Source organism: Suncus etruscus, chromosome 6 (genome assembly GCF_024139225.1).
Source record: "Suncus etruscus isolate mSunEtr1 chromosome 6, mSunEtr1.pri.cur, whole genome shotgun sequence".
In the NCBI taxonomy this organism is placed as follows: domain Eukaryota; kingdom Metazoa; phylum Chordata; class Mammalia; order Eulipotyphla; family Soricidae; genus Suncus; species Suncus etruscus.
This window is the reverse complement of record NC_064853.1, coordinates 77,969,468-77,993,819: the sequence shown is the minus strand read 5'-3', so window position 1 is coordinate 77,993,819 and position 24,352 is coordinate 77,969,468. Positions and strand designations below refer to the sequence as shown.

General features: G+C 40.0%; 1 protein-coding gene across 2 annotated transcripts in view; it reads left to right on the top strand.

Annotated features, from left to right (window-relative positions):
• The window catches only part of ISM1 (isthmin 1), a 90,801-nt gene that overhangs the window by 54,983 nt on the left and 11,466 nt on the right, over positions 1 to 24,352 (top strand). Inside the window, exons 2-3 of one of the 2 annotated variants that reach the window (XM_049774339.1) lie at positions 3,315 to 3,554; positions 16,072 to 16,336. In XM_049774339.1, the coding sequence (XP_049630296.1) occupies positions 3,315 to 3,554; positions 16,072 to 16,336 (505 nt within the window). The remainder of the gene's footprint in view (positions 1 to 3,314; positions 3,555 to 16,071; positions 16,337 to 24,352) is intronic. The other variant, XM_049774340.1, reaches the window with a different exon arrangement.

Here is a 24,352-nt window from a genome sequence, read left to right as displayed (position 1 = left end):
TTTTGTGTGTTTTAGACTTAGCCTCACACCTCCAAATATATGTTGCCACTCCACACTCACTACCAAAGTAGCACAATTTACCACAGTTCCTTCCCTCCTTGCTTATATTTCTTTGTATTGCACATGAGTGATGTCTTCTGATATAACTCCTTTAGTTCCATTCTTATTTTCCGAAAAGCACTGATTCATTTTTTCTGATAACAGAGTGTTCATCCCCACATCTATTGTTGGACATCTGAGGTATTTCCATACCGTGACTATTATAAATAGCACAATAGGGAGCATATCAGTGCATAGCTCTTTTCAAACTTACGTTTTAGCCTTCTCAAGATAGATTCTGAGAAATTGAATTAATGGACATATGGTATCCTATTATTAATATTTTGATAAATCAAAGTACTCATTTCCATAGAAGCTAGATCACTTTATATTTCCACCAAACAGTATGCTGTAGTTCCTTTTCTGTACACCTCTTGATGGTCATTCTGACACATTCTCAGGTATGGTGACAGGGTGTTATGACTTTGTATCCTCTCCTTTCCTGCACTGTTCTCCTCCCTTCTCTTCTTTCCTATCTTCTCTTCACCTCACATTATCATTTTTCTCCTCACCTTCTTTCCTGACCTCTCTTGTCCTTTCCTCTTTTCTTCTCCCTCTCTCCCTTTGGGCTCTCCCTTGCCCTGTCTCTCTCCCTCACCACTCCTACTCATCTCAGCATAATACATTTGGCTTCTATTGCATTGAGGAATGCCTGGGAATGCCAAGGCAACACCCTGTGCCAGAAGCCAAAACCATGGCAGAGAAGTGGCTGGAAAGGTGAACAAAGACATCGCCCCTGGACACATCTCATGAATAAAAAGGGAGGGCAAGCAAAAACATGAAGAGTAACCTTCATCCCCTCCCCTCACTGTATGATTTAAAGGAAGACAACAAGCTCCCTGTCTCTCTGTTTTGCTCTTAGCCTCTGGAACCTTTACAAAGATTGTCTCTGTATGAATGTCCTCAGTCCTCATTTCTGTTTAAAGAAATCTAGCAAAGACATACCCTGAGGATAATTCTCTAAGAAGATATTTCTCTCCTGCACGTGTTTCATCTTCCAGCTGTTCTTGATCTTGGGTACGTAGAGTCAGGAGCACTTTGATACCAGATGTAACCTTTTGACTGGGTCCAAGGCACTGTGGAGGGAAGAAGGGAGTTGATGTGGAGACACTGTGCTGGAATATACACTCTCAAGCCCCCAAACATACCCAAGAATAACAAGAACATTAACCACTGACCGAAACACTGGTGAAATTCTATCTTCACATCTCCCTTAACCAGTAAACATGAAAATGCTATCCCTGAAGGGATGGATACTTCCAATGAAAGGTCCAGGGAGGTAGAGAGGAAGTGGGTTGGTTTTGGGGGGAGGAAAGTCCAGCAAATTCTGCACTCCTGGGGCCGGAGAGATAGCATGGAGGTAAGGCGTTTACCTTTCATGCAGAAGGTCATCGGTTCGAATCCCGGCGTCCCATATGGTCCCCCGTGCCTGCCAGGAGCAATTTCTGAGCACGGAGCCAGGAAAAACCCCTGAGCACTGCCGGGTGTGACCCAAAAAAAAAAAACCACAAAAAAAAAAAAAAAAATTCTGCACTCCTCAATCACTAGAAAAATTTCCCCAAGTGACAACTAAATAGAGAGTTGGTTTTTTACTGAGAAAAACATCAGAATTGCACTTTCTTTGTAGAACAAAAGCATCAGATTTCAGAATAGCTCTGTTGCCTTTTCTTTAACTATCCTCATCTCTTCATCTTTCCCTCACATCATTCTTTTTTTTTTTTTTTTTTGTCTTTTTTGGCCACACCTAGAAGTACTCAGGAATCACTCCTGGCAGACTTGGCATACCATATGGGATGCTGGTGATTGAACCTGGATAGACTGCATGCAAGGCAAACCCCCTCTCAAATGCACTGTCGCTCTGACCCCTCTCATATTATTCTTACTGTTTTCACTCCTTTCTAGCCTCAGTGGTTTACTCCTGGTTTCTCAAATACACTGATTTCATCCTTACCTAGGAACCATTTCATTTGCTGCTTTCGCCTCTAGAATATTTTTTCCCAGATCATCCTTGTACACTTGCATTCCCTTAATCAGATCTCTTATCCAAGGTGAACTTCCCATGGAGATCTTCCTATCTATTGTCCCCAGCTAATTTCTATCCTTCCCTTCTTTATTTTCTTCTTAGTAAGCATGACTTTATGATAGGATTTTAATTATTCATATTTTTATTATTATTATTATTTGGTATTTGGTCACACCCAGCAGCACTCAGGGGTACTCCTGGCCATTTCAGGGGGGCATGTGGGATGCTGGGATTCAAATCACCATCCTTCTGCATGCAAGGCAAATGCTCTACCTCCATGCTATCTCTTCAGCCCGTTTTTATTTTATTAACCCCAACTTGATGTATACTCTAAAAAATATACATTTTTTATCATTCCTTGCTTCCTGTTCCTGGCACCTGGTTAGCATGCATTTGGATGGATGGATGGACAGAGAGATTAATGAATTACTAGATGCAAGGATAAATTAATACAATCAATATTTGGCTCAAGTTGATTAGATATCTTGATCTATTACACACATCTAGACACAAAGTTCAGAGGCCTTTAGATAGTACCATGGCAAAGCATTTGCCTTGTATTCACCCAAGATCAATTTCCAGTTCTACATTATCTCCTGAGCATTGCTGAAGCACTACTAAAGGTAGCCAAGCACTGATAGGTGGGACCCTTGAAGATCCCCTCATTGCCAGGGTGGCCCAGGCATACCCTGTGCCACAAGACCCAGCAGCCTTGCATCTTTGGGGTCTGTGCATTGAACTGTGAGCCAAGAATGGCTGGTGAGGTTCCAGATCCTTTGAAACCCACTTGCTAGTATCCCTGCTCCAAAAGAGAAGCACATTCTGGACACCAGAGCTATACCCAAAGCATGAGTCTTACAGTAGAAACTGTAAAATCAAAGCCATTATGATTCTTATTCTAAATGAGTGTTTATTTACTCTGCACTGACATGTTTTAGTGTTTCAGAAATACTCCCTAATTTGTTAACCTTCTGAAGAATATTAAGCAGCAGGCTAAGGGAAGTTTGCTATTGATTTAACTTGTTAAAGATGGAACATTAAGCTGTAAGGAATTCAGATGTATTGGGAGTACCATCTGGCTCCAGTTTGACTAGGGACTTTCTTGCTCACGATTGAAAGGATTGTTATGGAAGGCATGCCTTGATGATGTCTCCTCTATTTACTTTTCTGCTTGCTTTTCTGTTTATTTTAGACTAATCTTAATGTGGAAAGTGACTCTTCATCCGAAACCAGCTTTCCTCTTCTTAAAGAAGTGCCAGGGGAGCCTCTGGACCAGCAGGCTTCACAAGAACCCTTCCCCAGGCAGGGATTCCGGCAAGAGGCTGGCCGCCCTTCACTGCAGAGAGACAGCCCCACATCCTTTCTCCTTGATCTACCCAACTTTCCAGATCTTTCAAAAGCTGATCTGAATGGGCAGAACCCAAATATCCAGGTAATGCTTATTAGCAGGAAGCCACTTTGGATACAAAATACTCACTTAGAACTTGGCCTTTCTCTCCTCCTGTGATCCATAAAGGCAAGAAGCCTCGCTTTTCTGGGCAACTCATGGTTCTTGGCAGCTCCTGTTCTCATGGCTGCTTCCATGCTGTTCCTGTTGTGTTCTCCCTTCGTTTCTGTTGTGGAGAGGCAACTTTTTCCATTTCTTGCTCACTACATCAGATTCCACATTGTATACATGGCAAAAGATCTTCAACCAGAGCCACTAATCCTTAATTGTCTCTGTAGATAAACACTCTCTACATGCCACTGTTTTAAGAGGATCTGATTTTCACAACCTCTGTTGTTTTGCTTATAATCCACATGTTCTGCTGGCTGACAGACATCATGAATAACTCATGAATAACATCATGAATAACACATACATACCTACCACATGTAAATGTCATGGTTGATCCTGGAAATTTTAGGAATATATGACCATTGCCCTCCAAAATGGCCACAGTATAAAGATCCCAGACACCATTTGAATTTCCAGAGATTCCCAGATATCTCTGAGAGAAGATAAAGCACTGAATTCCACAGAGAGCATATCTACATGAATAGGCAGGCGTAGGGACATGACAGTATAGAGGATACCAAAGGGAAAAGAACTTTGGACATCAGTCTTTGAAAACATGTGCAGAAATCATTGCTTGCCCAATGATTACTTATTATTCCCACTGATGAGTTAGAAAAATAGGCTTGCTGATTCCCTGTTCTTGCTCCATGAACAGGCTATATGACTCTCTGATAAAGTATAAAAGCTCACTCAGGAGGTGCCAATCCAGGTACAAAAAAGAGCCAGGACTTCTCCTAATTGTTGCCCAGTGTTGTTCCTTTCTCCTCAGGAAGTAACTCTCAGACGTCTGTACAGACTTTTAAGTTTTGAAATTTGTAGTACACTTGTGCCTTTACTCTGCAGATATGCAGGCCATGCCCCAAGCAATTTAAGGCTTGCTATGGCTCTCATGTTTACCACAAAATAAAATTGTCAGTGTGGGCCTAAATTTTGAGGACTAACCTATTACTGTACTAGATTTATTTTTAATTTTTAAAAACTACTTCATTTAGACATAATAGTTTATAAGGTTGTTCATAATACAGTTTTTTTCCAGTTGTTTGTGATTGAGTTTCAGTCATATAATATACATAATAACCCCAGTTTCCCTCTCCTCCCCACTGCCCTCTCCCCTGCCTGTCTTTGAGGCTGACATTTTTCTTTTCTCTCTCTCTTCATTTTTTTTTCATATCACTTTATCTTCTTTTTATTTTCCAGAGTGATCATTTCCAACAATCATTGTCACAGTGATCCCTTCTCTACCCTAACTCTACTCCCCTGCTATTTGTGGCAATCTTCCTACCATGGACTGGGCCTCCTGGCCCTCATCTCTTATCTTCTTGGATTCTTTGAGTATTATTACTCAAATACATTATATATAAATTATGATTTATATATATTTTATACATAATATATATTATATAATGTGATAATACTTCTTTATTACCATAGTATTTTTTAATCCCACAAATGAGTTCAGTCATTCTGTGTCTGTCCCTCTCCCTCTAACTCATTTCACTCAGCATAAAATAGTTTCCATATCATACATATATATAATCAAATTTCATTGTTTCATTTTTTTCCTAACAGATGCATAGTATTCCATTGTGAAGATGTGCCACCGTTTCTTTAGCCCCTCATCTGTTCTTAGCCACTTGAGTTTTTCCAGATTTCGATTATGGTAAATAGTGCTACAATGAGCATAGGAATACAGAGGGCTTTTCTACATTGTGTTTTGGGTATCCTAGGGTGTATCCTAGGAGTGGTATTGCTGGTATATGGAAGCTCAAAGTCTAGTTTTTGAGGAATATTTATATTGTTTTCCCAAAATATTGGACCATTTCCACCAGCAGTGAATGAGAGTTTCTTTCACCCACACCTATACGAACAGTTCCAGACTTTTTAAAATTAGTTATGAAGAAGTACAAAAACATAGCTCAGTGGCCAGGACTATGTACTTTACATGTGTAGGCACCAGTTTGCATTTCTTGTACTGAATGCCCCATTTACCACCTCAGTATACTCCAGCACCACCAAGCCTATGCACTAAATCACCAGACCCAAGTGTGACCCCTCTGGCTGAGAATCATCATAAATGGCTTAGGATTCAGCACTGCTTGGGACTCACCTCCCCCAAAATGTCAAAATAAAAAAGTACTAGTACTATTAATGTAAAGTTAACAGAAAAGACCTGGATGTAGATTGGCCTCAAGGTATAAGGTCTTACCTTAAAAAAAACATTTTTTAAGCAGTAGCTTTCATGATTTTCCTATCATAAAACCAGCCATCAAAATATTTCCATAACTTATCCTCTCTAATCTATACTTGGTTCCTTTTATTAAAATTTAATTTTAATTATTATATTTGGGGAAGTTATGATAGTGTTAAATTTTATGTTATTGATATATCCACACTGTCCACCACTGTCTTTATTTCTCTTCTAGGCCAGCCTTCTTTTCTTCCTTCCTACTCTGTTTAATAATTGGTTCCATATTTCAATATCTATTCTTTGTCATGGTTAGCATGACTTATATTCATATTTTGATTCTCTATTCTATAGATGAATGGAATCATTACTTTGTACTTTTTAAAACATGACTCTAAATGTCAAGAAAGAATAATGGTTAGATAGAAGTTGTCTGTAGAGCTAGGAAATCCTGATTACTTTGTTAAAGAGAAGATCAACCCAAGAACTAAACTGTCCCTAGCCCACGGAATGAAAAGTTTGCAGACAATGAAATCAGTAAAGCAGTCAAGATTAAAATTCATTTTTTACCATAAGAAGCTGAGTTGTTTAGCTGGGTGGGAAGTCAAGAATGTTTTGGAATAGTTTTACCTGACTTCATGAGGGGTTGCTGGAGTTTGCAGGAGTGCAGAGAAAGTTGTGAGAAGGCTACACCTGAGAATCATGGGAAGAACCTCTTGGATAAAAAGCAGCTTTCTTGCTTGCTGTCACAGAGTAGAGCAGTGAAGATGGTGCAAATGGAAAGTGATTGATGGCATCCCCTCTGAGACCATGAACCATTTGTTTGTATAGATATATAACTTAGGAAAAGTAGCAATCAGTGCAATTATTTTTCACTTATATTACCTTTCTACTAGCACAGTAATAAGCATAAGCCTAAGAGTTGATTCAAAGAGAGACACTTGGTATGAGGGATGGGGAGAGGGACACAAAGTCCTATAATTCCAAAGAGTCCAGGCTCCCCACATTTTCATATACCAAAATGAATTAGAAACAAATAAAGCTCCAATGCACAGTGCTGTTAAATTCAAATAACTGCCATAGACAGGCAACCTTTTCTTCCACTACCTAATCAGTTTCTTTCATTTTGTCTCATATAGTTTCTATAGGTACAATCAGGGGGGGGGGAATTGTGAATGACAAGGGAGACCATGATCTATTGACTTAATGCCATATTGGCTCCTAAAGAAAAATAATGAGCTGTATTTCTAGTCTTCCCTGTCTGAAAGACCACAAAAGCTTAATGCTGGTCAACCAGAAAGATGCTGAAATAAAGAATCAGCTATCCCCTTTGAAAACTTAGTGTTCCATGTGCATATAAATATATATGAGTGCAAAAAAAATTTCTAAAAAAAAAAAAAATATATATATATATGGGGCCGGAGAGATAGCACAGCTGTAAGGCATTTTTGCCTTAGACGCAGAAGGACGGTGGTTCAAATCCCGGCATATGGTGTCCGAGCCTGCCAGGAGCAATTTCTGAGCATAGAGCCAGGAGTAACCCCTGAGCGCTGCCAGGTGTGACCCCAAAAGAAATCCAAAACAAAACAAAACAAAAAAAATATATATATACATATATATGTGTGTGTATATATATATATATATATGAGTGCATAGTGCATGTGCACACATACATGCACGTGTGTGCACAGCTGTCCCCTTGCACCCACAATGTCCCACAACACACCACTGCACTTGAGCAAACCAACTCCCCGGTGTTTAAAACCAACATCTTTTAAAACCAACATTCTTTAAAAGATGAGGCACTTTCTGAAAACGCATGTTGGTTTGTATTCCAACTCTCTCTCAGTCTGCTCCTTTGTTGAAATCTGCTGGTTTGGCACAGACTGATGCAGCCTAACAGACTGCCCTGCTGCTCATTGGAGGCCCCATCAAAGTCTTTTATTCTCCTCAAGGGACATGAAAAGCTCAGGCTGAGGACAGGTGAAGAGCATATCTAGGACTGGCTTAGTTTCAGCCCCTTTTTTCCCCTCCCCTGGCAACCTGCTCCCCCCTCACCTTAATTCTAACTGAAACCATAGAGCTGAATAGGAATTTTATACCCCTTCCTCTAAGCAGGCCCCCTTCCTGGAAGTGTTTTCCATGCCTCCAAGCCGAATCCCAGTTTTTCCTGCCAAATGGCCCACACTTGTCCATAGTCAGTGCCACTGCTGAGTCCAAGCATGGGGTTTTAACCCTTTCTCGGGCCTCTTTACTTTTCAGAAGGGAAATCCTTCAAAAAGCCCTAGTTTTAGAAGTTTTGCTAACTCCCTTTCATATGCCTAGCTAGGTGGGCTTCTATTCCTCGTAATAGTCTTCCATTTGAAGACTGTTTCAAGCTGCAGAAACAAGATGAGACAATATGGGGCGGGGGGGACACCACAACAATGTGCAAAGTAGAAAGAAATTGCCTCCAAGTCCTGAACCAAATCTCCATATTAAACTTAAAAAAATACTAGAAGTTGGGATTGGGTTGTTTACAAAAAGAAAAAAAATCATTCAGGAAAGAAAAAAAGGAAATCCCTCAGGACAAGTAAAACTTGAACTTTGGTATCTCTCTTTGGCTGGGTTTTTGATGGCCAGATAGCAAAGACAAAAATCTCTAAAATAACTCATTATTAGGCTTACTACATCAACTCATTACCACAGTAGCTATTCACAACCAAATATTTCTCTTTTCTGCAAACTGACATTGGTATTTATTTCAACCAATATCCTTATTTCTTTTCTTCCATGGATGGAGAATTTTAAAAAGTAATTTGAAGACCTTTAATCCCCCTCGAATATACTTATTTACATGGCCCAAGGCCTCTTAAATGCCACAAGATATAATCAGATGAGTTGGCCATTGCTACAAATATTGTACGTGCTTTTACGCCTGATTTTCCATCCTTCCACCTCTCTAACATATTTGTGGAATGGCAGGTCCATCTGAGCATGAACCAAGAAATTACTGTGCCTAAGACTCATACATCTTTAGGAATAAGACATTCTGTTTCACAAGCTCTATTGTCCAGAACATGAGCTGAAGAATGCACTTGAGCTGATTTTGGGACTGGGTGCCACCATTCAGTCATCTAACCTTGACCTTTGGTTTCATGAAGTTGAACTTTTCCGAAACTTTAGTGTTCTCATCTATGAGCACAATACAGACTAATGTAGTACAATACTGTATAAGTCAGAATGAAGATTACCTGAGATATCTGGGAAATCTTCCCAAATAAGTATATGACTTTTGCTAACAATATGGGAATAAAGACAAAAGAAGAAATGGATAGAGAATAGCTGGAGATCAGAAGTCTTTATTTTGAGAGTTACTCTATGTCTTTGCTCTTCACATTGGAAAATTGAATTCTCCCAGTTTCTGCACCTGAAATTTTGGACTTATTTGCATAGAATGAGTATTACTACTTGGGCAAGCACACACCTCCATATCACAAAATACTTTCCATTTTGAACCCCTATTTAATTGGGCTTGTCAGAGAGGTTTTGAAAGCATTAGTGAGAAAACCTATCATCTAGATTTAGATAAGACCTATTTTCTTTGTCAATTCAATAAAATATATATTCTTGGTCTATTTTGCAGCTGTGGATAAAGAAGGAAAATTAGCTTAATCTGGTACCTGACTCTTCCTGAAAATGATTTTCTTGTCCCTATTTGATGGTGTTGTTCCTGAGAAAATTATCATGTCTCTAAGAGCTCATTTTCCTCTCTGCCAAATACTGAAATGTCTGTACAGTAGTTGCCATGCACAAGGTTTAGGAATGACAAGCAATAAGATTCTAGAAGAGAGAGGCTGCAGCAATAGTATAGTGTGTAGGGCACGTGCCTTGCACATGGCCAACATGGGTTGGATTTCCAACACTATATATGGTCCCTGAGCCTTGCCAGACATGATCCCAGAGTATACAGCAAAGAGTCATTCCTGAGCACCACCAGGTGTGGCCTAAAAGCCATATATATTCTAGAAGATTCTCTTGAGTTTATAATCTTGAAATTTCTGGGTCGTAGAGAAAGTACAGTGAGTTCTATGATTGCATTGCATACTTTCACATGGCTGATCTTAGTTTCATTCCCAACACGCATAATCTCCCACGAACCACCAAGAGGAGCCGGAGCAGTGGCACAAGCAGTTAAGCATCGGCCTTGCTCGTGCTAGCCTAGGGTGGACAGTGGTTCAATCCGCCAACATCCCATATGATCCCCCTGGTGTCCCATATGATTCCCCAAAACCAGGAGCAATTTCTGAGCACATAGCCAGGAGTAACCTTACATCAGAGTCCTCAGGTGTGGCCCAAAAACCAAAAAAACAAAACAAACAAACAAAAACCACCAAGAGTAATCCATGAATACTACCAGGTGTCACTCAACAAGAGAGAAAATAAAAAATAAGACATTAACAATTCTATAGTCTTATTGTCGTGAGTTTATTATCAATTAATTGAGAATTGTGTTTCCTATGAAGAGTGCTTTTCCATAGCAAAAGAATGTTTACCTAATAAGTAGGCATTATTAACTTTGAAAACAGGAAAAAAAACTGTCACCATTGCATAAGGATAGGGTCTCAAACTTGTGGCCACGGGCCGTTTGTGACCCTTCTTACAACATTTTTTGGCCCGTGGCCAGCCTTCAAATATCGCAGTATTTGTGATTATTCGCTTACTGAATAATTGCAATAAAAATTGCATTAGTAAGAAAAAAATCGCATTAAACATTTGCATACCCCGAGCAGTTTCGTTCAGGGTATGCAAATATTTAATGCGATTTTTTGCGATTTTTTTCTTACTAATGCGATTTTTTATTGCGAATATTCGGTAAGTGAATAATCGTAAATACTTTTCGCCTAGCGCAGACGTCATTTCCGCTGCTCCTGCCCACTGTCCCTTGCATTATCGGAGGTCTAAGGGAGAGAAGTTTATTACAGAATTAGATTTTGTCATACCTTCATCATGACTTCATCAAAGCCTGCAGTGAAGAGAAAGATTGATGATGAGCACAGATAATTTCAGGAAAAGTGGGAGACGCAGTATATCTTTGTTGAGCACAGAGGCATCCCCACATGTCTTATTTGCTCAGAGAAAGTTGCAGTGCACAAGGAATACAACTTGAAACGCCATTATTCAACTAAACATGCCAAGGAATGTGCAAAATGTCAAGGAAATGAGAGAGCCAAGCGGGTTGCCAGTCTTAAAGCATGTCTAATGAGGCAACAAGATTTTTTCAAGAAAGCAGCCAAAGAGAATGTTGCATCAGTTGAAGCTAGTTACAATGTTAGTAAGATGATTGCTTAAGGCAGGGAAACCATTCACAGAAGGAGAATTTGTTAAAAATTGCATGTTACAGGCTGCAAGTATTATCTGTCTGGAAAAGAAAGGTCAGTTTAGCAAAATCAGCCTTTCTGCCAACACTATGGCAGAGCGCATTTCTGACAAGTCAAGTGGCATTTATCATCAACTGTGTGAGAAAGCCAAATGTTTTGATGCATACTCAGTTGCTCTTGATGAGGGCACAGATATAACAGACACTGCACAGCTCACAATTTATGTCCGTGGTGTTGATTGCAATTTTGAATTGACAGAGGAGCTGCTCACAATAATTCCAATGCATGGCCAGACCACTGCTAATGAGATATTTCGGCATGTGTATGATGCCATTGAGAATGCAGGTTTGCCATGGAAGAAGTTTGTTGGAATAATAACTGATGGAGCGCCATTGATGACAGGGAGGAAAAATGGACTGGTGGCACTTGTTCAAAAAAACTTGAAGAGGAAGGTGTAGAGAAGGCCATTGCTCTTCACTACATAATCCATCAGCAGGCCCTTTGCAGTAAATGCCTGCTGTGTGACAATGTGATGTCTGCTTTTGTGAAATGCATCAACCAAATCAGATCCAGGGGCTAAAAGCATAGGAGGTTCCATGCTTTTTTAGAGGAAATGAAGTCAGAATATGGAGATGTGCTCTATTTCACCGAGGTACATTGGCTCAGCAGGGGAAATGTCCTGAAAAGATTTTTTGAGTTGAGAGAAGAAGTGAAAGCCATTATGGAGAAAGATGGGAATGCTGTTTCTGAGTTGAGTGATCACAAATGGCTCATGGACTTAGCTTTTCTTGTTGACATCACACATAAGTTGAATGTACTAAACAAGATGTTACAAGGCCCAAGGCAGCTTATCAGTGCTGCCTTATGACAATGTGAGAGCATTCTCCACAAAACTTGTGTTATGGAAATCCCAGCGCTCTCAGACAAACCTTTGCCATTTCCCAGCATGCAAGGAACTTGTGGATGCAGGCATACCATTCAGTGGTGAGAAATATGTTGATGCTATTTTTAAGCTAGAGAAGGAATTTGATCACAGATTTGCAGACTTCAAAAAGCACAGAGCCACTTTCCAAATTTTTGTGGACCCCTTTTCCTTGGATGTGCAAGATGTCCCTCCTGTGCTTCAAATGGAGCTCATTGACCTGCAATGCAACTCTGATCTCAAAGCCAAGTTCAGGGAGATTAGTGGAAAAGCAGACATGCATGGGCAATTTTTGAGAGAATTGCCCCCCAGCTTCCCTGAGCTTTCCCGAATGTTCAAGTGCACCGTGTGCCTTTTTGGGAGCACATATTTGTGTGAAAAATTGAACTTCAATAAGTCAAAGTACAGGTCTAGACTTAATGATGATCATCTTCAAGCCATACTGAGGGTCTCAACTGCTTCCTCTCTAAAGCCAAATGTGGTTCAGATTTGTGAGAAGAAGCACTGTCAAGTCTCTGGCAGCAAGGAATAGGCAAAAGATGCCATGTTCAGAAGAACTGTTCATGATCTTCATTCAATGTTCTATTCATGTTCAGAAGAAATAATTAAAACTGTTAATAATGACATCTGGGGCCGGGCGGTGGCGCTAAAGGTAAGGTGCCTGCCTTGCCTGCCTAGCCTTGGATGGACCGCGGTTCGATTCCCCCGGTGTCCCATATGGTCCCCCTCGCCAGGAGCGACTTCTGAGCGCATAGCCAGGAGTAACCCCTGAGCGTCACCGGGTGTGGCCCAAAAACCAAAAAAAAAAAAAAATAATGACATCTGAGGACTTTTTTTTGTGTGTGAAATTCCTTATGCGGCCCTGCCTCACCCTGACTTTGCCTCCTGCGGCCCCCAGGTAAATTGAGTTTGAGACCCCTGGCATAAGGTCATTTCCTGGATTTGGTCAGAATTCCCCACTTGGCACCCATTTTATATTGTCTCTTAATTGCTGATAAGCTTCTACCAGAAGGGGAACTTGAGCCTTTTGAACAAGCTCTTTTCATTATACTGTCTCGAATTATGGTGTAAAAAAGTCCAAAAGAAATAATATATTAAGATAATATATCTTTAATTTCATGTATTAAAGAAGAAAAGACAATAAAGTGTACAGTCTTTACAAGCATGGAAATATGCTTGGTTCATTCCCAGACTTTCAGCTCATCACACTGATTATTATTCAAGGTATCTTTATAAACAGATTCTTTGATGATTGAAAATATGTAAATAATAGCAATTGGAAGTATAAAACTAATCCTTGAAATTCAAGAAGTTACAAATATGCTCAGAATGTCTTTTTTAATTTGATATCAATGAAGTTGTCATTTTAATATTAGGTTTCTTTTTTGATGTAAAAAAGCTGAGATTTTTTTACATTATTAACTATAGGACATGGTGGGTTGTAAGGTTGCTTTGGTTTTTTTCTTTTAGATGTTAATTCAATTGAGGCAATGTCTAAATTTTGAAGGGAAAAAAGAAACATCTAAACTGTTGAGATTTACTCATTGATAGAAGTTTTGGAGTAAATTTATATTTTGTTACTGCTTGGCCAGGCAATAAATCTATTTTGTTTGGATCTGAGTAGCAGTTTTTTTTTTTTTTAATCATTTTGACGGTAATAGTTTAAAACATAAAATTGTTTTGATTTCCAACTTGGAGAAATTGCTTGGCATTTTTGTTTAGGCAATTCTTCTGCCTCCAATCTGAGTGTAAACTGAATACCAAAATGGTTGGGCATGTTCCCCTTATCTCTGACCCAGAGACTGATTTCATTACCATAATTGCTGGCTTGCCTGGCTCTTGGCAGTTTCTTCCCTCCAAGACCCTTAAGAGATTGTTGTGGTTCCATTGTTTTGTCTGCAGAGGGGAGTGGGACTGCAGAAGAGAAAGGCTCTGTCTTCTTACCTCTGCATTACAACTAGGATCTACCCTCTTCCTACACTTTTCCTTGCAGAGAGGACAATGGGTCCTACTCACTGGGAATCTCTAGTGACTATATTTGTCAGCTAACAACAGGGATCCAGAGTAGAGGACATATTTCCTCTCTTCTGCTTTAAGGAGATGACTAAACAGCTCCATAATTATGATTACTGGAATAATAGCAGTGACATGAAATCAAGTCAATAAAGCCACACTAGGTTTTCATACTGGTGGGAAAGATGCACTTAGCCTGGGATTGGAGATTGTGCTCTTGACCTTGAGATGACCACAAAAGGTTCCAGGTCCATCATATATTGGACAGCTTCATTTGAATGTCCATGTGAGGAGAATAAAAACTTCTCCTTTCCTAACTCCCCCTTTCCTAAAAGGAAGGCACTGTTTGTCTCTGGGATGGCACACCCTGGTATCATTTGGCAAGCTACTCAGCAACTGTCTCAGAATTCAGGTTAGGGCAAAACTGGAAATGCATCTGCCCAGTACATCTTGCGCTGATTACTTGGAGAGCATGTTTCAGATTCATTGGCACATAACTTAGCCAGAGGGTGTTGCAAGAGCTATGTGATGGCCAAAGAACCCAATGAGTCTTTTATTATATATTCTTAAGCAAGTTTCTCTATGTTGATTGTCTGCTGGAGCCAAGGAGCTACATTCTTCTCACTCTGTGACTTCCAAATAGGCTCCCTAAATTCAAACGCAATTTCTAATCTTGGCTTTACGATTGGTTGAGTAAGTGCCCTGGTGCTGGCCTGTGGGATGAGTGAAAATTCGAACACTGCAAGAGCATAGGTCTTGGAGATTTTGTGCCCATAATGCCACAAAACCTTTAGTATTCAATTCCAAACAACATTCTTGACCTCTTTGATTCCTGGACCATGTGAAGGCCCTTTCTGTTTCCTACTTTTTGAGAGGCACAAAAGCCTATACTTTTAGAGCCTACAGTTATTGGCTGTGTGACTTTAGTCAAATTGTCATCTTCTCTGTGTGCCAGTTTTCCCTATTTATAAAAAGCTGTTTCTGTATCGTGATCACCCCAAAACATAAAGGATGGTAGCAAAAACTATTGACTTGTTCAAGTTTCTGTGGGTCAGGAATTGGAGCAGAGTTTTAGCTGAAAGCTTTTCTTGGTTCTACATGGTATTAACTGGGATAGCCCAAAAGAGATAAAAATCTAGACAGCCTCCATGTGACTGAAGTCAGGGATCTGGTCTATGGTAAAGGCATCCTGGTTCTTTTCAATGGATTCTCTCCTCATATGACTCCAATATGTGCAGAACTCTAGGCTGAATTTTCTTTATACTCAGTATCTCAGAGAATGGAAAGGAGAGTGAACAGAAGCCACAGAGTTCATAGGTTGTTGCTGTCACTGGTAGAATACATGGTTGTTAATGAGTCACACAGCCAGTGCAATCAGAAAAAGGAAATATTCAATGACACTTAATAGTAGATAGAAAGTAATTGGCTGTGGCCATTTTTCTAAAGTACAGGGGCCCATAAATTAGACTCAACAATTATAGGGGTCTACCAATAATAGAGTTTGATGATTCAATAGGGATAAATGGAGAATTGAGAACAGATCATAAAACAGTGAACCATAAACAAGTATTCAGTGTCATAGAAATTATTCTCATGGAACTCTAAGAAAAATCTTGTACCTATTGAGTCATTAAAGATTTCCTAACAACATAGTTGGCCAGAAAACTGGGGCTTTCATGATGAATTGTCTATTTTAACCCTGAGGCCCCCAGGCATCAGTCATGTGTAATTGTGGTGCTCATGTTGGCCATTCCTGGATGTTTTTCATCCTGTGTCACCATGCAACACCTGCTTTCCTTCCCGTTGGATACATCTATCATATTTTCTGTTCTCTTCAACTGTCTTCTGAAGGTCAGACTGCTTGGAGACTGGCAACTCCTTATTGACCCTGGACTGTTCTGAATTCTTCAGGTCACCATAGAGGTGGTGGATGGCCCTGACTCTGAAGCAGATAAAGATCAGCATCCAGGGACTAAGCCCAGCTGGTCAGTCCCCTCCCCTGACTGGCGGGCGTGGTGGCAGAGATCCTTGTCCTTGGCCAGAGCCAACAGCGGGGACCAGGACTACAAATATGACAGTACCTCCGATGACAGCAACTTCCTCAACCCCCCGAGAGGGTGGGACCATCTGGCCCCAGGCCACCGGACTTTTGAAACCAAAGAGCAGCCAGAATATGGTGAGTTTACCATCCAGTAATATAAAATGGGTTGGGAGAATAAATGATGTTATGGCCTAATGGATAAAGAGTCCCCAAAAAAGCCCAATTTAGAGTTTGTGGCTTTGAGACCTGGAAGAGGCAAAATCTGTAGACTGTGCCACAGAAGCCCCAGGAGGAACCAGCAGCTACATTTTAAAATCACAATTATGAAAGAAGTTTTTTTAACCTAGAGGTCTTTGAGGTTCTGCCTATTTTCCTGACAGTTTTCTTACCTAACATGAAAACCAAATTTATTATGTAATTTACTATATAAATTTATAGTGGCCATCAGTCTAGTAAAAGAAGTCCAATAGCTCTAACTTACAGGGAACTATGTTAATTTGACAAGAAAATGGACTGGTCCCTAGAGAATCTCATCAGTGATCAATATCTGGGTTGTCAAATTCCTCTCCCTCAGGAAAGGTCAAGACCCCAATTTGGAACGTCTATCTTCAGATGTTTTTCATTTTGTTTTGTTTTTGTTTGTTTGTTTTGGTTTTTGGGTTATACCCAGTGGCACTCAGGGGTTACTCCTGGCTCTGCGTTCAGAAATCACTCCTGGCAGGCTCGGGGGACCATATGGGATACCAGGATTCTAACCACCTTCCTTCTGCATGCAAGGCAAATGCCTTACCTCCATGCTATCTCTCAGGCCCCTTCAGATGTTTTTTAATTAGGACAGGTAAGGTAACTTCTAGTTGCAATGACCAAAGATAATGAAAGTTGGGGCAAGGGGATTTCTTTGCACACCACCACAAATGGTAGTTAAGCCCTTCCAGGAGTTAATTCTAAATACAAAGCCACATATAACTCCTGAGTAGTGCTGGGTATAGCCTAAAACAAGAGCAGCAGCATCCAAATATAATATTTCTACCTTGTTAGGAGAGGCAACTAATCAATCTCCATTCATTCAGTCAGAAACACTGGCTCCTTCCATCTTGGGTCTCCAGCAGTTGTTATAGCCTGCAATGTTCCTAACCCCTGTGTTTCTCAACTATTTTCTAATGGATACTTTTGGACTTTGTTCATACACTCTGCCCCCTCTGTTCTACCTGTTAGCCCTCCTAGCCTCATGACATAGTCCCATTTACATAATTTTCACCTGTGGTCTCCTGGAGGCCCACAGGAGACTATCTTGTCCCTAGTTGTAAATTTCTGATCTACCTGCAGCTCTATATCTGAGTGGCTGCCAAGGAAAGAGAGGGAAAGAGGCAAGGAAAAAATTACACTCCTCTTCTTAACCACCTCAATCTAGAGATTATCTGTGTCATATCTGCTTAAGATCTGTTGACCAACAGTTGATCCTACAGCTTTCTACAGATATAACTGAGACTGGGAAACATTTTCTGTATCCATGAATAGGAAGTATAATTGGCAAGCTTTCATGGCTTCACTGTCTGCCTTCATGGAAAATCAGAGCATATACACTGTGTTATAAGAACATCAAGGGGTTTGGAGAGAGAGTACATATAGTAATATGAGCATCTTCCGAAATAGCCCTGGTGACCCTCCAGTATTATTTAGGTGGTCAGGATTACCCCTGGCACCATAGGATATTAAGGCTATTGCACTGAACCACCACTAGACTGGCCAAGAATCACTAAGAAGGGTAACTAGGGGTCTTGAGCAATGCTTAAAAGATCATCCCCTTAAAATGAGAATATTTGAGAGCTAAAAGATAGCTGAAATGATACATTACATATAAATATATCTAAGGCCCTGATCTCCTGTGACATATTTCTCCTTAAACACTGCCAAGCACAAATTTACTCACTCTGAAATAGCACCTTGTAGCACCAGGCCCAACAATCACACTGCCAGGTCTGAACATTTAGGTTTAAGTTGCCAAACAAGCATGATTAAGAGTAGTCCTTATGAAAAATTAATTCTGTGGGGCCAGGAAACAGTATAGTGGTTAGGATGTATGCTAACAAGTACCCAAATAAAGTTTTATCCCCAGTATCCTGTGACCACCCAAGCATTGTCTTGTCTAGGTCTGCTTAGACCTGGAGGTCCCTGAGTTCTATCTGGTCTTTATTGGTTCTCTCTGGTTCTATTGGTCCTTAGCATTGAATCCCTGGATCCCAGCATTGATCTACCAGCCTGGTTGACTGTGAATCACTGCCTGTGTAGCCTGAGCCCTACTGGTAATCCCCCTCCCAAAATAAAATAGATAAATAATACTATTTGAGGTCTTACACATGCATCCACTATTCTTGTAACTTCTCCATTTTTACACTTACGAGCAAACAACAGATGATGAAAATAACTTGTCTGGCACCATTTGCATTCTCACCTGCACCTAGTTGGTTTTTTGTTTTGTTTTGTTTTGGGGGAGGTTTTTTGGTAGATAAAAGAAAGGCTTGTATCTTGGCAGGTCTGCTAGCATATGATCCTAAACAACTTCAAAGAACAGGACAGTGTTTTAGGTATTTTTTCAGAATTATTCAATTGCTTAACAATATTAAGAGCGTGTCTTGTATCTGGCACTCTATGAGGTGCTAGGGATCCAAATATGACTAAGACACAGTTGTTTCTGAAAGGGAGTCTTAACTGTCTATGGATAAAGGAAGAAAAATTAACTGAGATCAAAAGGGTACCCCCAGAGATGTGCATCAAGTACAAAAGAACCCCAAAAGAGTTCTACCAGTCCCATTCCAATCAGGAGACTGGGGAAACCTTCCACTTTCCAAAGGAAGTTGAATATATTTGTTCTCTAAGGAGAAGTCAGTGTTTATATATACTGTCCCTCCACCCGGCACCTCACATTTTTAATTGGCTATCTGAAGCAGGCACTTCATTTGAATGATGGGAAAACTGAATTTTGCCAAGTTAAGCTTGAGCATCAAATTACCTCTAGCAGTCTGAGTTTATGTTCTGTCTTCTTAATACTCATGTTATTGTACTCTCTGGGTGGTTGGGGACTGAGGGCATAATACTTCCTTAGGATGTGAATCTAAGAGTGAGACATTGTTTGTATGAAAAGTTATGTGTCAGAGGACAAATTTGGTTTTCCCAGAAATACAGAACATTGTTTCAAAGACTGGCACTCAGACTCTTGACATCAGAATTGCTGCGTGCATGTTTTTGAAATTCCATTTCTAGACTGAAACCTTTCCGTATGCTTGTGCAATGATCTTCAAGTGTGGTCCCCAAACCAGCTGCATCAGCATCATCTAGGATCTTGATAGGAATACAGAGTTCCAGGTCTCTCCAGAACTACGCAATCTGCTACAAAACTACTAAAACTATTCAAGATACACTGGTGGATCCTCAACATCTATATTTAAACAAGCCCTCTCCAGGGCTTTGGTACATTGAGTGCCACTATTTAAGATCAATTTTTCATCACTATTGTCATTGGGTGAATTGTTTCAATTCGGTTGGACTTCTCCTTGAACCAATAAAATAGCATATGCATGATATGAAGGCCCAGGTGTGACTGTTTTCAAAGCTCTGTGATGAAGCCCATCATAATTGAGGCCTACTGCTCTGTGTCCTTAATCAAACCAGCCACAGCCAAGTCCAGAATTTCTTTTCTTTTGTTTGTTCAATTTGACAACTAAAGTCACCAGGTGATTCTGAAGCTCAATGAAATGTAGAGTTCCCTGAACAACACTTTTTCCATTTGAAGCATTTACAGTGTATGCTTTGCCAAATTCATGAGCATTAACCCCCCAAAAATTCTCCCTGAAGCCAGCAAAATAATAAGAGGGAAAGCACTTGCCTCACTTACAGTAAACCTAGTTTGATTCCTGAAAGCATTCCCTGAATGCCATTGGGAGTGATTTCTGGGCACCACTGGGTGTGAACACCACCACCCCCAACTCATTTTGCTCTTGATTATAGAATAGAATTTTTTTTTTACTGAGGCTGTTAGTGTGGTTTTTCAGCTTTTCTCAACCCAAAAACCTGAGAGGTCCCAATGTCTGGATTTCATGGCCACCTTAAAGTATGGAGAAATGCCCAATCTTTTATGATTTGGGAGACTCTTAGAAATTTCCATATCAATTGACCCAGAAAACTGGGTTGCCTCTTTAGCAACAAAAATCTGGTCTCCCCCTATAGGGTTCAACATTCTCAGATTTCATGGGTACATAAGTAATGGGGAAAGGGGAGGTGCTCTCAATCTGCTACATTGAGGTTGGTGGGAGCCTACAGATAGTAGATCCCATTAGCTCTGAGCAATGAGATGCTAATTAAACATGTTGATAAGGTTGGAGTGTGTTTGAAAACTAAAGGTATCATGGTTGCTTCTTTAACTGACTCATAAGGACACTGTGCTTTCCAGAATCCCATAGAGCATCAGATGCGTGGCCTTTTCTGTCCTTTCAGCCAATGAGAAACTCTTGTGCAGAAACTCATGTCTAGATGACACTAGAGTCATCTAGAGCAAAGACGTCCAATGAGTGAATTATGTATTTCCACTGAATTCCTACTGAGTGAATGATATATTATTTCCAAAATTGTTCAGAATAACCCACATAATGAACTCAGTTGGACCCTGCTCATTTGAAACTTGAATTTTTAACAATTCTGTTTCAGTCAGAGTCCTAATTTAACAGAGTTCACAGTGACTCCTTTTTAAAGGGTATTTTTGTCATGTTGAATTATGACCACATAAGTTGGTATCTTCCAGAAGGGAGGTCAACAAGGGAAGAATCAAAGGTGAAATATCAGAATATAGACTAAGAGACAAGTGGGGCTGGGGTGTGTGTGAAATCTTAGTTCTAATCTCAGCCCTGCTAAATATAAGCTGTATGACATTAGACAGGTATGTCTTTGAGCCTCAGTTTCCTTTTCCATAATGGAAATTTTTCTCAGTTTGTTTCCAGCTGCCTTGTCTAGCTTCTTTGTGGCATTATTAGAGGAATTAAGGTAGTACACTGAGGTCCAGCAGCTGGTGAAAGCAAGTTCTCAATGACTGGCCTGTCCTAGCATCTGAGATAGGGAAGTGGAATCTTTCCAGTGACGGAGTCAAGACCAAGTAACTTCAGTGACCCAAACGCTGTGACTGCTTCACAGAACCCAGGGGCCCTGAAACAATATAAGGACTACTTTGACATTTCAAATAACATCCTTGAAACCCAACTCTGATCCCACTGCCCTGTGGACTGTTCTTGTTCCTTGCTAAAACTCTTTGATGTCACAGGCCCTCTGTGAGTTCCATCTAAATGCTCACAGATTCTGTTTACAGTGTTTGTCATCTTCTTGGCAATTATTCACATTCATTTTCTGCCCTGAGCAGCACTCCCTGGTAGATTGAGCAAATGAGAACAGGCTTATTTTGGGTTTTTTTGTTTGTTTGTTTTATAGCAGAAAGGAATCCAACTCGGAATGCTTCGTCCCACAGTCAGAACTCCCCTTTCTGGCCTTTGAACACATGAAACAAATAGAAATCCCCCAGCCAAAGGTCATTGCTGGAACATTTATCTAGGACAGTGTATTCTAAAAGCTGTAGAGGAAAGAGGTGACTTAATACACTTTTCTCTAGAAGGTTATTTGGTTTTAGGAAGCCATTACCACATGACTGTCTCATTGTTCTGCCTTACTATGAAACTATCTAGAAAAAATATTTGGGGGGAAAAACAGCTTTTTGTCACCATTTTATAAAATAAAGAGGTAGAGAAAAATTACTGATTAATGAAATAAGTCTTTTGTAGTTCCTACGGCTATTAGTCATCAAAACAGCATATTTGGGGAGAATTTAATAAAGGGTTTCTCACTAGTCATTTTTGCTGCTTAAGAACCCATCCCTGTAGCTGAAAGAATAAATATGACTCTTTTCTGAGTCTGCAGGTTATCAGGACCAGTCAGCTTCAGACTGGTTTGACCATGGCTGCATGATCTCTTTTGTTTTCTCTCCCTCTGGCCTTAAAATGTCCCAGCACTGAGGAGTGGATTCTGAGGTATAGGTTTCTCCCTTGCTGACAGAAAAGGCCCTGATAGAACAGTACAAAAGTCCCCCTGAGTGCAAGCACTTTCCAAACCTCTGTTGGACTCATATTTACAGTTTTTTAAATTGGTCAGAGCAAATCACTTGGCCCTAGCCAAACATGGTGTAAATGAATCTCTAAGTGGATTGATATGGAGAGAATTGGGGAAATCATTTTGCACATAATCTGACCTATTGTTAACATTCAAATTACTTCAATTCAAAAGATACCAAATGAAATATTAAATCTTGCAGCTTTTCTTATAAGCCTCGAGACACATCTAAAACTGGAACTAAAAATTACAGAAACATTTATCAAAATTGAGTTCCTAAATAATAGTAGCCTTATAGCAAAGCAAGATTTCAGAGGGGTTCTAGAGGGTAAAAGGCCCACAGCTTTTGTGAAACCAAGCAGCACAACAATGATGACATGAACTCAACCTCTTTGGATAAATATTTTTTTCTGACTAAGTGCTCCCTTGTTATCACTCTACTTGTGACTTGTGACCTTCACCAGTCTGCCTCAGTAATGTATGTAGACTGACTATGTCCACCTGTACCTAAAAACCACTTCACTTAGATGCTACCAAAGTGGATTATATGATGATTCCATACAATAGTTCTGCTCTTATTCATCTCTTGCTTTTGTCTAGAGATGCCAGACAAATATAGAGAAAAATAGAGAAATATCAGTTACCACTCCCTCAGTGGTTTCTCACCTGGAAGCTATGTTTCTGCCACTCTGGTTTTGATACCCAGAAAGAGATAGGAGAGATAAAGTAGACAAATGCCAGGAAAGAGATCCAGTTCCCTCATACAAAATAGTTACCTCAAACATATGCTTGCCCACATACTAGGGGAAAACTACTTAGAAGAAAATAAAAGTTTGGAGACACTGTTTCTGAGAAGAGTAGGGGAAGAGTGAATAGGCAAATTGGGTACCCAATAAGATGTGAGAAAACTCTTTGGTCTGGGTTAGGATGCAGCCTTGAATCCCCCAGAACAATGGTGAATGAATTGAGTCAACTGGCATCCAAGATTGGCCTGTGGAAAATTAATGCCATGGAAATACAGCCTGGGAGGATGGCACAAAGCCCACAGCTCAGGTAGAAACATGTGTGGATGACATTCTTGCTCGATCTGTGTAATACCAATCAGCCTCTCATGAAAGGAGGACCCTTCTCTGCAAAGCACATGCCTATAGCTGTCCACATGACACTAGCAGAGGTCTCAGAATAGTAGGGAGATTGGATTGCACCAGAAAGAATTCTTGCAGAGTAGATGTTGCAGAAAGAATTAACTTCCAAAGATGTGGAACTAAATGTGGGGTCCCAAGCTTTCCTTCTGCTTCTTTGATGGCTTTGACTTAGTCATCCACCATTTTAGCAGTTGCTACCTTTAACTATATACATATATATATATGTATATTTATATAAGTATACTATATATTTATAGAGGTATATTTATATAGGTGTATGTATACCTATAACTATATATGTATATTTATATATTCATGTCGGATTTTCTCTTACCTGAAAAGCATGTAATCAGCCTACTGAGCTTTCTTCCTTAATATCTTTGCTTTTAAAGAGAATATAATGTACTACATCTCCCACATGCTCAGGCCCTCCTAACCTGGTTGGCTTTTTCTCTTTCCATGCCACACATAAACTAAAATTACTATATAATTCAGTCATATGTTTGTATTTATTGATCACTTAAGACTTTTCTCACTAACAAACTAGTTTTATCATTAGAAAAGTCTTTAGAAATTTTGTTTTGTTTTGTTTGTTTGTATGTTAGCATTTGGACCATATCACTGTGGTACTGGGATCAACTCCCAGTGGTACTTGAGGGTAGTACCAGGTAGTACCAGAGATTGGTCTCAGGACTTCTGCATACAAAACAGAAGCTTTGAGCTGTCTCCTCTACCATATTTGAAATAATAATCCATATTTATTGACTTTTGCCTGACTTATTCAAGTGCATGGATTTATATTGGAAGAAAGTTAAGTAATGGCTCAAATGATCATTAACTTCATCAGTATACATTGGTTGTT